This window comes from Parasteatoda tepidariorum, chromosome 6 (genome assembly GCF_043381705.1).
Source record: "Parasteatoda tepidariorum isolate YZ-2023 chromosome 6, CAS_Ptep_4.0, whole genome shotgun sequence".
Lineage (NCBI taxonomy): Eukaryota > Metazoa > Arthropoda > Arachnida > Araneae > Theridiidae > Parasteatoda > Parasteatoda tepidariorum.
This window is the reverse complement of record NC_092209.1, coordinates 10,346,458-10,363,851: the sequence shown is the minus strand read 5'-3', so window position 1 is coordinate 10,363,851 and position 17,394 is coordinate 10,346,458. Positions and strand designations below refer to the sequence as shown.

Genomic DNA, 17,394 nt, shown 5'->3' with positions numbered 1-17,394 from the left:
TATATATATATGAGAATAAAATTTTCTTCAATGATGTGGAGATGCGAAATTTAGCATCTTAAAAACTTGTATGGTAAATATAAATAACATTCCCATTTAAAAAAATATTATGATCATAGCAACAGCGATTTAATATATTTTCAGGTATCACAAGAATATTTTTTTTAATTTTATATTACAAAGTTCATAATTTGAACAATAGGAGTAATTTAATTTATAATAAATTTATATCTCATTGCAAGGCAGGTAGTGAAATTTATTATGCGCAAACTTAAAAGATATGAATCTTTTCCTTCTCTTTTCTTACATTATTTACGAGATCGTATACTACATACCATTCAATATAACAAGATAAAACTCTAAGACAGTGCAGACTGAAAGATAAGGACTCGAGTAACATAAGCTATGTCTGAATTATAAGTTAAAACGTTTCACAATTTCTTTCTAACTTCTGAGACTTCTTAGAAACTTTAATAAGAGTAGATTGAGTGAAACGAAATTAATATTAGAGTTCATGAACTCAAATGAATTCGTTGGAACAACTAAGTGGGCAAAGGAAATGAAAAAGTGACAATCACAATTATAAGAGCTTTCGTTTTATAAAGACTCGTGCCTGAGTCTCATTTTTTTTAAAACCTCCAACGAAAGCTGCAAATAATGACGTAAATCGAAAACAATTGCGAAATCAAAACAGCAATAATAATAAATGCAAGCGGTTTAAACAGAGTCGTTAAAGTTACTCGAATCGTTCAGGTATAAGAAATCGTCTGCGGATGTTTAAATATAATGTGTTTGTTGGAATTTAAAGCTGGTGTGGAACTATTTTATTAAAAACAACTACCGATGAACTATTTTTATACTTTAATTGCGCTTCACGCTTCATAATTTCGTTCGATAGCTTTTCTCTGCATTCCACATTGATTTTTTTATGTTTCGTCATTATGGCGAAAACAAAAAGATAAGATCCTCAAAAACGTATTTTAAAACAAATGACGAAATATTCAGCTCCGGTTTTTTGCGTTGTGTTGAAAATGTGATAATCGTCGTGCTCTTTTTAAGATATCGTTCACTTTAAAATGTTTCGTCAAAATGCTCACCAAAGCTAGTAAAATTTATACAAAAGAATTGAAGATTGCGGTTGTGAATTGAAGATTTCCAAAAACTATTTGATTCAGTTTCATAAAAATCATATCAGTCAATTATTATGACTGACACAGCGGCTGATATTATGCCACCTTCACCAAGAACGAATAGATATAACATTTGTGAAAATGTTCTTAATGACTCAAAATTGGACCTTGCGATAAAGGATGAGTCATTGCCAAATTCATCAAATCGCTCAAGTAAGTGACTTTAAATATATATTAATATCTAAAATAGAAAAAATGTATGAAAAATTTTCATATATTAATAATTACTCAGCATATATTTATTGCATACTTTTATGTTTAATTATACTATATATGGTACCGGCGCTTGTGCTTAAAATATATATATATACATATATATATAAATTTTGTGGAGCTAGGAGTCACGGTATTACACCTAATCAGGAAACTCTAATCATTATCCATACCTCACAAATGAAAAAAAAAATTTTTTTGATGGTCGCAGTATCGAAATCACGAAATCATTTGCTTTTTCGCCAATTCTACAACAATGAGTGCTTACCAACTATGCATGGTAAAGTTAATAATAGCTTAAGAAAAATACAATTAAGTTAATGCATTAATAAATTAAGTTAATACATTAAGAAAAATACAAAGAAAACAAAGTAAGAGGTAAAAAATAGATAAAACGTTAAAAAAATCATAGATCAGTATAGATAGATTACTAAAACAACACTTAACACAACATTTATATTTGTTGTGAAAATAATTAAATGCAATATATCTAATTTTCTTAGTTAAAAAAACTTAAAAGGACTGATCAAAAATGTTAAGAATCTTAACCGAAATTTTAATTTTTCCATTCTTGTTTGTCTTTTTCTAAGCCAGGTAAAGAAACAACCATTAACCCCTTGTGGACGGGTGATTCAGAAAAGCATTCGTGCAAAATCAGGATCAGGACGTAATTAAATAAAAAACGGTTACTTAAATGTAGTCGTTTCTAATTTGACAGACTTTCTTGCTTTTACTTTAATTATTACTAAATAGTTTGATTTTGAACAAAGTAATGGTGAATTAAAAATACTACGTACCTGCCAACTTTTAATCCCCTCCATTATCATTTTTCCCAGTGTTATTAAAATGGAATTAAAACTTCGATTTTAAGCAAACAAATACGTTGTATTTGAGAAAACTAGGTTGACAACCATGATAGTAACGCAAATTAATATATGGGCTTTATTTTTGTAAGAATAGTGGTGATCAAAATCATTTAAAAATTAAGTTTATAAAAGAAAAAATAGTATATATTTACTACCACTTTAAATATGAAAATAAAATTTTCCGGAAAATCCGGAAGAGTTTAAATGTATGATACTGAAATGTTACTTAGCTTATTCAAAAAATGTTTTACCCGGTTAACGCCCAGCGTCATATATATAGGACAGTTCCTATTTTCAAAGACATTCATTTATCTGGGTACATTAAAAGATTCTCAGATACCACAATGATTTAGTTATTTCTGATTAGATCTAGAATTATAAGGACATACCTACCAACTCTTCCGGAAGATTTTATTTTCATATTTAAAGTGGTAGTAAATATATACTATTTTTTCTTTTATAAACTTAATTTTTAAATGATTTTGATCACCATTATTTATTACAAAAATTAAGCACATATATTAATATGCGTTACTATCATGGTTGTCATCTTAAGTTTTCTCAAATACAATGTATTTGTTTGCTTAAAATTGAAGTTTTAATTCCATTTTAATACCACTGGGAAAAATGATAATGGAAGGGATAAAAAGTTGGCAGGTATGTAAGGAGTAAGTACTTTTTGATCTATCAATAACTTTTTGAATGCCCTAACAGTAGAAAAACCAATTAATTTCGATAATATATTATACCACTTTTTTCATAAAACCACTTTTTGTATCATTTCAGAATATAAATTCGGGATAAAACGGGTTAATAATTATTTTATCCGTTAAATATCTTGGAAGTTCCCTTAAATATCTGTGGTTTCCAACACTATTTTTCATGAACTTTGAAATTTGCTAAAATGAAAAAACTAATTTACCACTTTTTATATTTAATCGTACATAATAATTCAATAATTTCTTTTGGATTAAGTAATTGGTGGCTCGGGTGAATCTCGTCTTTAAAAAAAAGCTAACATTCGTTGGCTTGAGTTTTTAATTCCAGTGTGATAACAATTGTATACCGAATAAGCTTGTTGTCGCGATTGATAAAATTTATAACTTTAGTAAAACGGAGTGAAAATTGTTAGCTTACTTTATCAAATTTTCCATTGAAAATTGCCCCAGATTTATTTAAAATGTGAAAGTGGCGTTGAAAAGTTATGACTAAATCGAGGAAATTCCTAATGCATGTCTGCCAACTTTTACGCATTCGGAGGAAATTTTTATTTCTATAATTGAAGTGGTAGTAAATTTTATGCTTTCTATATAATCCTTGCATTTGTAATCTTAATTTATAATCTTTTTTAATCCACCACTACTTTTAAAAAAAATAAACATATATATCAATATGTAACACTGATGTTGAAGACTAATTTGTAAATAGTGTAAATATTCTTTCTTTATCTTTATCTTCAATTTGTTCCTTTTATTATGTATCAACTTGCGACTTATTTTTATGTATGACTCAGACTTGATTTTAGCAACTATTGTTCATTCTGAGATTTAACTTAATGTTAACGCAGCACCTCCCTTCCCTTCCACCACATATTATCCAATTTAGATGAAAGAGCAGATATCCATACATGGATAGGTACTCTGAAAAAAGTTGATTAGTTAGTTAGTATGTTGAAGACTATAATCATGTTCAATATACAAAGTGCTTTTCTACCTATAAATGCAATTTATAATTCATTTGACTACCACTGGTCAATATCGTGCTTGAAAGGATTGAAAGTTGGCAGGTATGCTAATGATTCGGTTAACGTGAATGTTTTTGCTGGACAACAGAAGCCTTGCACAAGATGAACTCGCACTAAACATAAATCAAATATTTTCAGTCTCGATCTATGCTAGAGGGAAACATTAAGCATTACCAAGACTACGATAGCCTGTTTACATCATTCTCTAATGCCTTTGTCAAATAATGTTTTTTATCACTAAACTTGGCGACTTTCTACTGTTATAAATATTCCCGTTGAATATACTTAACGCTGTTTTTCGAAGCTCTGTTGCCAAAGAAGATAAAAAAAAAAGCCACATTTTAAGTGCTTACTCTTGAAGAAATGCGATGATTTTAAACTATATATATATATATATAACCTTGCAGTCCAAAATTATCTGGGCTTTAGAACAGATAAATAACTTAAATTTTTCCAAAGTTATTAAGCATTTTCAAAAATCGTCAATTAGGGGGTATTTTCCACGTAGGTGAAAATTATCAAAATCACAGTTTTTACAAATTTTTATAACCCCAGGTATTGCAGCCGTGGAGTAAGTTTTTAAATATTAAAAAATTAGACCACAAAGGCTTTTCATTTTTACAAACCTGTGGCTTTTCTCCAGATTGACGTTTTGCATCATTTTTAAAATAAGCGTAGTCTTTTGATAGGCTTAACTTGACCATGAGTAACAGTTGCAAACTCACAACAGTTATAAAAATAGCATATTATTTGCAAAAAAGCATTGTTTCATACTTTCGAAATAATCTTTTCTTTTTCGGCAGTAAAACAATACACATTTTTTGCTAACGACTTGAAAACCCAGTAAGCACTGACGTACTTTACAAACTCTGACTTGTTCAATCTTCTTTGATCTTGTTTCGAAATAATCTTGATAACATGACATTATTACCAGTAGCTAACAAGAGGCTCTGTTTTTCTCGTTAGTATGACCGTGAAATTAAAACATAGAGCTCATTTTTTCTGAAGTTAGATAAATAATTAACGTGTTATAAAATGCTACAATAGTTGGTTCCGTTCTTCAATGCTTCGACAACAATGTTAGCACCCCTGAAGTTGTAACTATCTGTCCTAATAACATTTTAACATGTTGAATGCCATGGGGGTCACCTAATTGTGATTCTTGGTTTAATAAATTCAAGTTAGTAAATTTTTGTTCACCACTATTTCTAAAAAATTCGTAAGTTTATATAATTCAACCTTTTTTATTAACAATGTTAAATAAAACCCTTTACAAACTAACAATTTATGTCTAATAATTGCAATTTAGTTTGTACATATTTATCGTTTTGCCAGATGGGCAAGCCACGTGTAATTAGCGTGGCGTTCAACGTGTTAATAATTGAAGTGAATTGATATAATTATGATATATTATCGTTATTTCAGGAACCCTTCGACGATATGTGTTCATAGTGATGGGTTTCTTGGGCTTCTTCAACCTGTATGCCATGAGGGTGAATTTAAGTGTCGCTTTGGTTGCCATGGTGAAGGATCCTTTAGTCTCTGATGACATCGCATCTGCTCAAAGCTCTGTAGCGTGCTTAGATCTTATTAAAGACATTAAATCTCACAATAGCACAGTTCATTTCATTTCACCTGCGGTGAGTTAATATTATCTTTTCATGCTTCAGATTTCTGGATAATTCTCAGTAAATAAAGGGGAAAAAGTTCATTAATCATTTTGAACTAACGAACTAGTTGTTTAAATCGAATAGAAATATCTCCCCCATCGGAACATAAACTAAAACTTCTTACAGGTACCGTTAGTTCTTGAATATTCTAAGCGTTGTCAGGCTCTCTTTCTTTATTTAGCAAAAATTGGGTGCCTAGGCCGCTCAGAGACCTCTAACCCATACGTCATGAAATAATTGTATACAATGATTTAAAAACATTTTGATTTAAGCAACATTATGGTAGCTTTTAAGCGTTTTCTCATATTCTCATATGTGTTGGTTATCTTAGCTTATATATATATCAAGACGGAAAAGAGCAAAAACGGAAAAAAAATTAAAATTTTTGTAATTACCAATATTTTCATTTGCAATTACAATATATGGGTGATTCTCACGAAACATGACAATTCAAACCAAAAAATGTCTTCAAATTTACAATCTTCGAAATAATGTACATTTTTTTTGTATACTTCTTTGGCTACACTTATTAATATCTTACAGACAGCAGTGTAGTTTATTGACATGTGCTCGAGAAAAGAAATAAAATGGAAATTCACCAAATCTTGACTGCCAGGAAAATGACATGTTACCTTTGAAGTTTAAAAAACAGTCATTCTAAATTAATAGTAAGTAACTCAGCCTAAGCCTTTATGTTAGATGGACCATAAATTGCTTAAATTAATTCTTTTTATCCACTGTAGAAAGAAACAAAAAAAATTTTGTTGCTGATATGTACACAATAAAATTGTGTATAATAATCAATCATTAAATAAATAAAATACTTTGATTACATCCAAGCATATTACAATCATACATAAACTTGGTATTAGGTTAATATTTGCTTTTCCTTTTTACAGTATTAGCAGTTAAAAAGAATTTCTGGTAACACTTCAATGTCCTGGCATTCATAAGCCAGGAAAATGACTGCCAGGATAATGACAAATTTGCCATTTTATAGCTTTAATTTAATACTTTGGCCAAAGACGTTTATATTCTGCAGAAAACAACAGGATTTCTTAAAATAACTCAGATAAATCTATGTAGTTTATGTTATTAATGATTTCAGGAAGCCAGGAAAATGACAACATAAAAACCTACTCTCCTTGAAAAAATTTTTGAAATAGATTTTGAGACAGAAAATTGGTTCTTTATTCATTCAACAAGACATGTTCAGATAGAAGGGTTTCTAATAAATCTATTAGCATAAGATATAGATTGCTGGCGCTATCTATTTTGGTTATAAATCACTAAATAAAAGTAGCCAGGAAAATGACAGATTTTCATGGGACTAGCAAATTATTAACAGAAAAAATTTTTTTAAACAAAGTTTTAGTAAATAATACCCTCTGCGTATATTCTAGTAATGCTTACATAGGTTGAGATAAAAAAAATTAGATTTTGAGAAATGCATGGGAAGTTTGAAGCTAGTTATTATGGGATATATTGTTTGGGACATGCCAGGAAAATGATATTTTGATATTCAATGAAATATTTTAAGTATTCAAAACAGTAAATGCTAGTGCAAAGTCATTTTAAAATGCTAACAGCAATGCTATTTATTAATTTTTTTTTTTAAAAAGTTCTTTTAGTATTATGGTATTAGATCTTGGAGCAAGGGACAGTGAATTGTCATGTTTCGTGAGAATCACCCATATACGTTAAACTGCTTTGTTACTACAGTGCCACTGCCTGGTATACATTTGCCCGGTAAGCCCTATATCAATGCTTTTTAAGGTCAAGTGCCACTGTCCAGCATGCATTTTACCGGTACTTCGAAAACTGATGTTTCTCCTAATCTATCCTCAGCAGATATTAAAATATCGAATAAATATTATAATATCAACGAATAAATTAAAATCCAATCGGATATTACAAATATTTAAGACATTCACCAAAGCTAGTATATGATTGTTGACATTCACCGGCGAAAGTCGACATTATCTTTAATTCGGTTATTCACTGTATACATTATTTAACAGTGGAGATATTTCCCCTACCCCTTTTACCTACAGTTTAACCCACTGGTGGTTTATCAATGGAAGAAATTTCTAGAATGTTTGTCCCCTATACACTAGTTCCCTATCTAATGACATGAAAAAACAGTTTTGCTATGCGGAGAAGACAGCAAGATAAATACGGCTTTTTACGTAGAAAATTGTCGGTGGATTAAAGTTTTATATGTTAATGACCTCTCATCATAGGTCAATCTAGATCCGATGAGTTGGTTAATGGCGTTCTGTGCCCATGTGGCGAGATCTCCTATCGTAGAAAAAGTATATAATGTTACATAGTTTTAAAAAAAAAACTAATTATTTCACTCCTCCTAAAAACTAGCTATAAATGAAATTATTTCATTATTTGCTTTTCTTCTTTTACATCTCAATTCGCTTTCACCACCCTAGACGTAATTAATTTGCAGTATCAGTTCTGTTTTAAATTTAGATCACAATGATCACCTAATATTGATAAAGGATTATGACTTGGACCGCTATACTAACTTGATTCATTTCAGTTTAATTTTTTTTTTTTGAAAAAAGTCCCGCATTTTGACTTCAAATCAACCAAATATTGAAGTGGTAATAAACTATTCGTCTCTTCCAGTCTTTTCGAATTTTTTCAGAATCTTTTCCAGTTCTGTAGATAATAGCAAGGGTCAGGAAAAAATTTCGGCAGTGGGTATTGTTATTTTACCACTAGTATTAAGTTCCTTTTTCGTGCTTGAAAACTTTCATTTATTGGTTGGAATTTGATCTGCTTTTCCCACTGTTCATATAACGTATTTACCAATCCGTCAACACAACCTATCCAGAACGAGCACTTTCATGGTTTGAATTGAATAACAGGCAGGAATAGCCTGGTCGGATGGGCATTGGGCCCATGTGAAAGTGAGCTCGTCAGTTAGATCCCCGCCTGCTGAAGTCTCCCCGTGTAGTAAATAAATGTTAGCTGATGCATGTTAAATCTGTCGTGTCGCAAAGTTCTCCATGTCCCCATAACAAATTATACCAGACAGATCGTTCTCTGGATCAGATCAAAATTACGATCAGCTGAAGTCGTATTCTTTGTGCCACTAAAAAACAAGAAACGCACCTTCTTCCTTAAATTTACATGGTTAAACCAAACAAGCTTGTTGATATTCGCAATTTCCATTAGAAACAACGCAATAGAATAACTTTCATTATAACTATCCTTTATAGCAAAAATGATTTTTGATTTTTTTTCAGTCAAGGGGAGGTTTCGACTGGGACTCTCAAACGCAGCATCTAGTTTTAGGATCATTTTACTATGGTTATTTCCTGACTCAAATTCCTGGTGGCATCATGGCAGAAAAATACAGCGCCAAAGCACTATATGGAATGGGAATACTCGTCACAGCCATATTCACCTTACTCACACCATTAGCTGCTAATTGGAGCGTCTGGGCTTTGGTTGCGGCCAGGACTATCGAAGGCCTTGGCGAGGTATAATAAACTATTATTTTCTAAAGAAAAATACATTTCTACACATGAATGTTGTTATCTGCAATAGGAAGCGCTGAAAGCTCTTGACTGCCTATACTTCCGGGTTGCATGCAACCTAATTTTACACCTACAGTTTCTAAAAAGAGATTTGGAGAGCGCTGATTGGATTTCTCGGCTAAGTCTTGAATGGCTATATTTCATTCTGCTATGCTTGATATTTTAAACATAGAGAGATCTCCGTTCCAAAGCTTTTCTTTTTCAAACTGGAAATGTCAGTTTTTTCGAATGAGAATCTGCCTTCTTTATTTAAAAATGAAATAGGAACTATTTCATCTAACATTTTTACTCTTAGAAGCAATGTTCTAAGTTTAGAAGATTGCAGCAAGAGGGCAAAGGCATTTAGGGAACTGACAATACGGAATGGAGTTCTAGAACTACGAAACATGACGGACAAAGATTCTCACGCAATGGATCTAAATTGCAAGGTTTTTATTAGAAATTTTTGTTCAGCTTGCACGTATCGTAAATTTCATTTTGAAATTTAAAAACAAGATGTGCTCCAAAAATTTATAAATATTTCTTGCAATTTAATATTGGTATTCCTTAAAAAAATTCTTTGCTTACTTCTTAAGGTTTGTTTGCTTTGTTTTGGAATTGTATATAAATAGAATTGCATATAAATATTATTTGTATATAAAAAGAATATGTTAATTCTATTTATATACAAATAAAAATGTTTCTCAAAATCTCTCTTTACAAACTGTAAATGTAAAGGTAGGTTAAATGCTTTCGGGTTACTGTTTTTGGTGTGTTTTGAAACCATTTGGCTCACAAGGTGATCATTGTGTTTTGAAACTCTCTTGAGTAGTATTTCTTGTATACGTACGTATATTTGTCACCTGATTTATTATTTGTGTTTAAAAGACGAATCGTTAAGAGATCGTCATTTGAAGACTTGTTATTTCAGGAATTACAGCTTGAAAAAAGAATCGTTGTAAAACACTTCTTACCTTGTTAAGAATATACCAAATTCGAAATTTAAACTTAAATGATAAGTTGTAAAATGAACTTAATCTTGCATCTTGAACAAAAGGTTAACACTAACGTATGATGGTACACGACTTGCACCAAGAACAAACAGTAATACACAAGTAAAAAGAGTCCAAATCAGAACCACCAAAAACGCGAGATCTTTCTAAACCGAGCAACCATGTTACCTTTTTTTAACAATAAATCAATAAATAACTAAAACAAAATTTCACTTCAAAATCACCAGAATTACTTAATATCACTAATATCTTATGAAATACTACAGATTTGATATCAGAAATTACATAATTTATTAAATGAAAGCTGTAAAATGAACTTAATCTTGTATCTTGAACATAAGGTTAACTCTACCGTATGATGGTACATAGCTTGCACCAAGAACACACAGTATAACAAGTGAAAAAATAATGAACGAGTAATTAACAAGTAAAAAGAGACTAAATTATAACCGCCAAAAAAGCGAGCTCTTTCTAACCCTAGCAACCATGTCACTTTTTTTAACACTAAATCTCTTAATAACTAAAACAAAATTTCACGTCAAACTCGCAAAAATTACTTAATATCACTAATATCTAATGAAATACTGCAGATTTGAGATCAGAAATTACATAATTTATTTCTTCATTTAAAAACAAAATTACCCGTTAGAAAATATCGCTTTGTAGAATAAGCTTTAGTAAGCAGCTATATACTTTCTAACTCGAAATAGAGCAGGTCAAGACCTCAAGATTGTTGTTGTGAACATAATAATTCCAAAATTATTTCAAACCCTAAAAATTCAAGAATTTCAAATGCCCACAGTTTTGAGAGATCATTTAAAAAAAGAAAAAGAAATAAACAATACAGAGTTCGAGTGCATGCCCTTACAAAAAAAATAAAGTATTTCTGAGGTTGTTTCGAGGTTGACAGATGTAAAAAACAAAATACACCTGAGGTAGATAATGAGACTTTGTTTTGCATCAAAGATAACCTCATTAATAAACCACAAATTCAACCGCATAGATAAATCAAATAATTTTAGTTCAGATCGGGTGAAATTATTATGACCTCATATAAGCGTGTTTGCGTGATATGTAGAAAATATAATCCGTACACCTCAATAACTACCTCCCTAAGGTGGTTTCTTTAAAGTAGCTGTCCATCAACCTCAAAACAACCTCAAGTGTGAATAAAACAAATTCATACACTTTGAATCTACAATTTGGGAGATTAATCTTTTAGAATAGTTTTTGAAATCAACTACGAATAAACCTCAAATCAACATTGACACCTCAGAACAACCTCATATAAACTTCAAAAATACCTCAAATTTTTGTAAGAGCTTGTTTACTTGGACAGTCGCGATTGCTAAAATGCCACAATCTTAAAATTAACAGTCAAAATTTGCGGCACAGAAAAGAGTTAAACATGTTTGTCAAACAAGATAGGGACCAAATATTCCCGGAATGTGCCAATTGTTAAGAAATGGAACAATCATTTTCCATTAATTACCATTGAAGTACTTTCTTCTTTCATCTAACGTTCGTATAAATGTGCATCTTTATTTCTATCAAAAGCAGAAATAAAGACCATTTCTATCCAAAGAATATAAATCTATCTCTTTTTTACATTTCTTCGATAAGTTTTTCCTTTTATTTTTCTCCAAACGATTCAAGTGGTGTTTATATTTTCAGTTAGTTAATCATTTTTTTAAAATTCCATGTTTTTCGTTATAATTATTAAAAAAAATTTATTCATGCATAATTTTAGGTGTGTTTACTCTTTTTATGAGCTACAAAACTTTTTTCCCTACATCCAGGGTGTGACGTATCCAGCTATGAATGTCCTAGTAGGTCGATGGGCAGGTGAAATGGAACGCACTAGTACTCTAACCATGATTTCTATAGGCACCACTATAGGAACAGTCGTCTCTCTTATTGTATCAGGACAGCTGTGTGATAGCACATTTCTTGGTGGTTGGCCATCTGCATTCTATGTATTTGGTGAGACCATTGCTTTATTATTCTTAACACTTAAACCGTTTTACCGTTCATCAATTGCTCAGACAGAGTTCATACGTTCCTAGTAAAAAGCGGTAGCAATATTACAATAATTTATTTATAGTATTATATTTGTAGCTACCAAAGTATTTTATTTTCTCTATAGAGATCCGAAGCGAATCTGAAGTTTTATATCTCAGATTTTAACATTTTGGTCTTATAACCCTACTGAATATTTATTATATATGCACAGTCAGAACTCAATGATCAACACGAATATTCCTTTACTTCATTTGCACAGCATCGAAACACGACAAAGTTCAAGGTGAAAATGGATGGGAATAGGGTTCAGGAGCCCAGATATTTACCCAAGTGAATATTTTTGATGGTCTTCCATTGATGAACGAACATAATCTTGATGGTAAACCACATAAGTAACCATTATCTCAAAGTAGGAATTCGGACTGATTTATGAGGATCCAACATAAGAATAGCAACTTAATGTGATGGTTTGTTCATGGTGAATCATCACAAATTTCCATCATATAGTATCTTAGAAATCAAATGTTGGAACGATCATGAACCACCATCATCCCAATATAGGAATTCGGACTGATTTATGAGGATCCAACATACATTTCGATGGTATATTGCTGAAAAGGAACAAGAATTCCCATTAAACCATCAGAGAAATATATAGTTGAAACCATCATGAACCTTCACGAACCTGTTGGTTCATGAGAGTAAAACTGCTCTTGATGGTTAATCATCATGGTTGATACGAATTCTTCTCCAGACCCCAAAGTGATGACGTGAAATATTCTCAGTGGTAGACGGATCATGGATTAGAACCCATAACAAGATAAATATGCGAGGTTTTCCCAACCATGTAACGCGATTCACAGTTAGTTCTATCAAAAAGCCCTCCTCAAAGCTTTTTTTCTTTCAGTGCTTGAGACAGAAGTTCCCGTACATTCTGGACTGGGTTCAAAATTACAAAACTACGGAGATAAAAATTTAGAATGGGGTCGGTTCTTCAGGGCCGGTTATAAAATAAAACAAAACAATAAGAGGTTGATTTTAATGTAATGCACAAAATATGTCACTTTTAACCTCTTTGTTACACGGTGGTTTAACAATGAATCCACTTATTTTTAACCAATATATAACTACTAAAAATGTAAAAAAATTCACCATATCATAAACATTGTGTTTTTACCAATGATGTTATATTTTGTGAAATATAGGGGAAAAGATAGCTTAATGCTGAAAGTTCATACAACTGGGATGCCGCAAGTGGCTAAAAAAGTTAAAAGTGGTGACTAATAAACAGGAAAAATCTTTTATTAAAAATTAAAATTAGCAATTTTTCTATTATATTTCTTTCACTTTACTACTGAAAGATAATGCAAAGAATGCCATTGCTTAAAACATGAATAATTTGTTATGCTATTCATAGTGGTTGCTTTCATTATGAAATAGATTATATGAATTGATAGTCTCTACCACTTCTTACATTTATAGTCGCCCGTGGAATCCCTGTACAAGGACTGCATTTCTATACTCCTTCCTGGCTAAAATTTTGATCAAAATTTTTGTACGTCGCAAAGGGTTGCAGTATAAAAGTGCGTAAAAATCGAAAGTTTATTTTTTTTAAACTATGTGCATAAAGTAGACTTTAATGTGTTTTATCACGGTTGGGAATTTTTTTAAGACAAAATTCTAATTAGTTATAAGCGTTTTTTGTTGCTTATTTAGAAATAAAATTATTTCTGAAATTCTCTAATAGGAATCAAATGAAAATTCAAGGCATCATATGAAACATCAAGTGTTTTTCCATAAAGTATGTTAAATGTTTAAAAAAAAACTTTAATAAAGCAAAAAGAATATTGTAAATTTGAAATATAACAAATGATCTTTCAGAGATAAAATAGAAAAAAATTTAAATGGGAAATTCAGAAGAGAAAATTATAATAAAAAAATAATCGCTCGGGACTTCAAAAGAAAAAATTTCATAAAATATTTTTTTACAGCTTGATGCTTGGTTTATAACCCTTTGACACAAAATTTTTATTAAGCTTGCTCTTTCATTATTTTATATTAATTTAGCTAAAAAGGAGTGAAAATATTATCTTTAGCAGTTTAATAATTTATGGTTGTGAAATACCGTCGTGTTTTTCTGTGTTAAAGGTAAATTTTTCCAAATACCACTCATTTTCAAGCAATAATCTTTCTGCAATCAGTTTTCTGCTTTCAAGCTGTAGTGTTTTTACAATTTTAGAATATATTTTTAACCAAGATCTAAGTGTATAGTAAAGTGTCTCTACTTATCTGCTAGGCAGGGAGTGGTAGAAAAAATCGTATAATATATTAAAGTTTATCATGCGATAGATTAAAGTCATAAGTCTTTTGTCTTAAGTATTATTTTCAGACACGTAAATATTGTATGTTTATGTTACTGTGAATGACCGAAATCGGTGGTTGTTGACTTCAACCAGTGAATGCTGACAATCACATAGTCGCTTTGGTAAATGTCCGAAATATATACTAGGTCTAGTTAAGTGCCACTGCCAGGGATACATTTGCCCGGTATGCCCTACATCAATGTCATTTTAAGGTCAAGTGCCACATCTATCCTATGCGATTGTTGACATTCACCGGTGAAAGTAGACTTCTCTAGATTTCGCTCATTCACGGTAACATATATAAACCATACCTGCCAACTCTTCCGGATTTTCTTTTAAGATTTTATTTTCATATTTAAAGTGGTAGTAATTATATACTATTTTTTCTTTTATAATCTTAATTTTTAAATGATATTGATCTCCACTATTCTTACAAAAATTAAGCACATATATTAATATGCGTTACTATCATGGTAGTCAACTTAAGTTTTCTCAAATACAGTACAGAACCCGTTATCCGGAAATCAGAAAACCAAAAAACCGGAACGAAATTCGATAAATTTTCCCGCAATTTAAAAAAAAAAAATTTTTTTTACTCATAAGATTTTAGGATTTTTCTTTCTTTTTCGAAAGATGTTTACCTTACCATCATTTCAGAAATAATCATTAGTGTATTACCTCATCGTTTTTTCTTATTTTTAAGATCATTTCCAAATATTTTTCATTTTTTAGTTGGGTTTCACACTAAAATAACGGTTTTTTGTAGCGATTCAGAAAACCGGAAAAATCAGTTATCCGGAATAGCGATAGTCCCGATCGTTCCGGATAATCGGTTCTCTACTGTACAACGTATTTGTTTGCTTAAAATTGAAGTTTTAATTCCATTTTAATACCACTGGGAAAAATGATAATGGAAGGGGTTAAAAGTTGGCAGGTATGTATAAACCTATACATTCTTCATAAGCTTCTTCGTTTGAACAAAAAATTGAGTAATCTAAAAATATCAATCTGTAAAAAAAAAGCTGTCATTTTCCAAACAAAATTAATTTTAAATTTGAAGAATTTACTCCCGAATTAGGTAAGAACAAGTATTGGCATAAGTACAACAAATATTTTCTTCCCCAATGTATTAAGGACTGATTTTAACTTCAGCTTTACAAATTACTTTAAAACTATTTTGTTTTCCCTGAATTTACTGGTTTTCTTTTTAATTATTGATTTTTGTTTTCAATTTTAGGTATACTGGGAGTCGTGACTTTCATTCTGTGGACAGTTCTGGTATCTGAGTCGCCAGAAATGGGTCCTCGAATTTTAAAAACAGAGTTAACTGGGTTGCAAACTAATCAGAAAGAATCAGGAATAAAAGTAATTATTTCATCAGAATTTTCTTTGCTTTAGTATATTATCTAAATTGAGAAAGTCAACAACTTATCTGGAAAAAATTAAAAACTGGTAGTAAGAATATTTCGTTTTAATCTTTCCCTCATTCAACATATACTGACGAAAACTATTACTACATATTAATTGACGGGTTGAATGGCCATGGGGATCACCGGTGACTCGCACTGAGTTTGTTCGTACCTCCACAGGGGTCACAGGTGACCGGCGAAGCCAAGATTATTAGAAACAAATAATTCGAGTAAATTTTTTTTAAAATATTATTATCGTTACTAAAATGGTTTGAAGAAATTAACGAAGAATACACAAAATAATATAGAACACACAAAAGTAGTTTTATTTATATACACCCAGATGCCAACTTGCTCTTGAAAGCGAATAAGTATTTTCAAATGGTAGTTAATTAATTGTGATTCTTTGCTTAATAAATTCAATTTAGCAGATTTTTATCCACCACTATTTTTAAACAATTCGTAGACATATATAATTCACCAAATATTTTTATATATATATTACGTTAAATCTGTTAAAAAACTAAAAAAATCTGACTATTTTGCAAATTTAGTTTGGAGTTAATTACCGTTTGGCCAAACGGGCAAGCCATGTAAAAGTAGCGTGGCATTTAACGTGTTAAAAAAGTTTTTATTTTGTATGAAACAAAAACCTCCTGATTGATCTTAAAATAGAAATTTTTTTGTAAAGCTCTAAAATGCAATACAGCAAACTAATGATATTTTACAGTTCCAGAAACTATGAAGGAGATAAATATATTTTACTCCCTTACAAGATATGAAAAGACGATTGCAATTTAGGATTTAAGTGATCCTCCTCAAATTACATATATAGTTCCGTTTTTTTTCTTCTTTTTTTTTCATTTTTTTTATATCAAGTTAAACAAATATGCATTCAAAACTATATAAAAGCTTTTAAAAGTTAGGCACGACGTCAAACAGAAATTTTTTCAGTGTTATCTTTCATGATGTATATCATAGAATTATTAAAATAAGGATATAGTTTCGTAGTCTTACTGGAATCCTGGACTTAGCGACACATTTCGACAAACAAGGAAAGCATTCGTTCTTAAAAGATAAATACTTACTTGACGTTGCAAGCACACTAGATCTGATTGGACCATTAACGGCCCGTCTTATGCTGACAAGCTCTTAAGGGACTATGTTAAAGGACGTAACATAGTCCCTTATTGATATCCTCTAATAAATTATTAGGAATATATGATTTACCCCTTTTTTCTGATATGTTATGCTAAACCTTTTTAAAAACTAGCAAAATCTGTCGAATATTTTCAATTTTTGTTTGTAGTTATTTACCGTTTGGCCAGACGGGCAAGCCATGTAAAAGTAGCGTGGCATTCAACG

The 17,394-nt window shown here is 30.7% G+C and overlaps 1 protein-coding gene across 1 annotated transcript in view; it reads left to right on the top strand.

Annotated features, from left to right (window-relative positions):
* Positions 1 to 17,394, top strand: part of LOC107438174 (uncharacterized) — a 62,993-nt gene that overhangs the window by 32,715 nt on the left and 12,884 nt on the right. Inside the window, exons 12-16 of the mRNA XM_071181635.1 lie at positions 1,196 to 1,343; positions 5,439 to 5,653; positions 8,950 to 9,186; positions 12,035 to 12,218; positions 15,858 to 15,985. Coding sequence (XP_071037736.1) covers positions 1,196 to 1,343; positions 5,439 to 5,653; positions 8,950 to 9,186; positions 12,035 to 12,218; positions 15,858 to 15,985 — 912 coding nt within the window. The remainder of the gene's footprint in view (positions 1 to 1,195; positions 1,344 to 5,438; positions 5,654 to 8,949; positions 9,187 to 12,034; positions 12,219 to 15,857; positions 15,986 to 17,394) is intronic.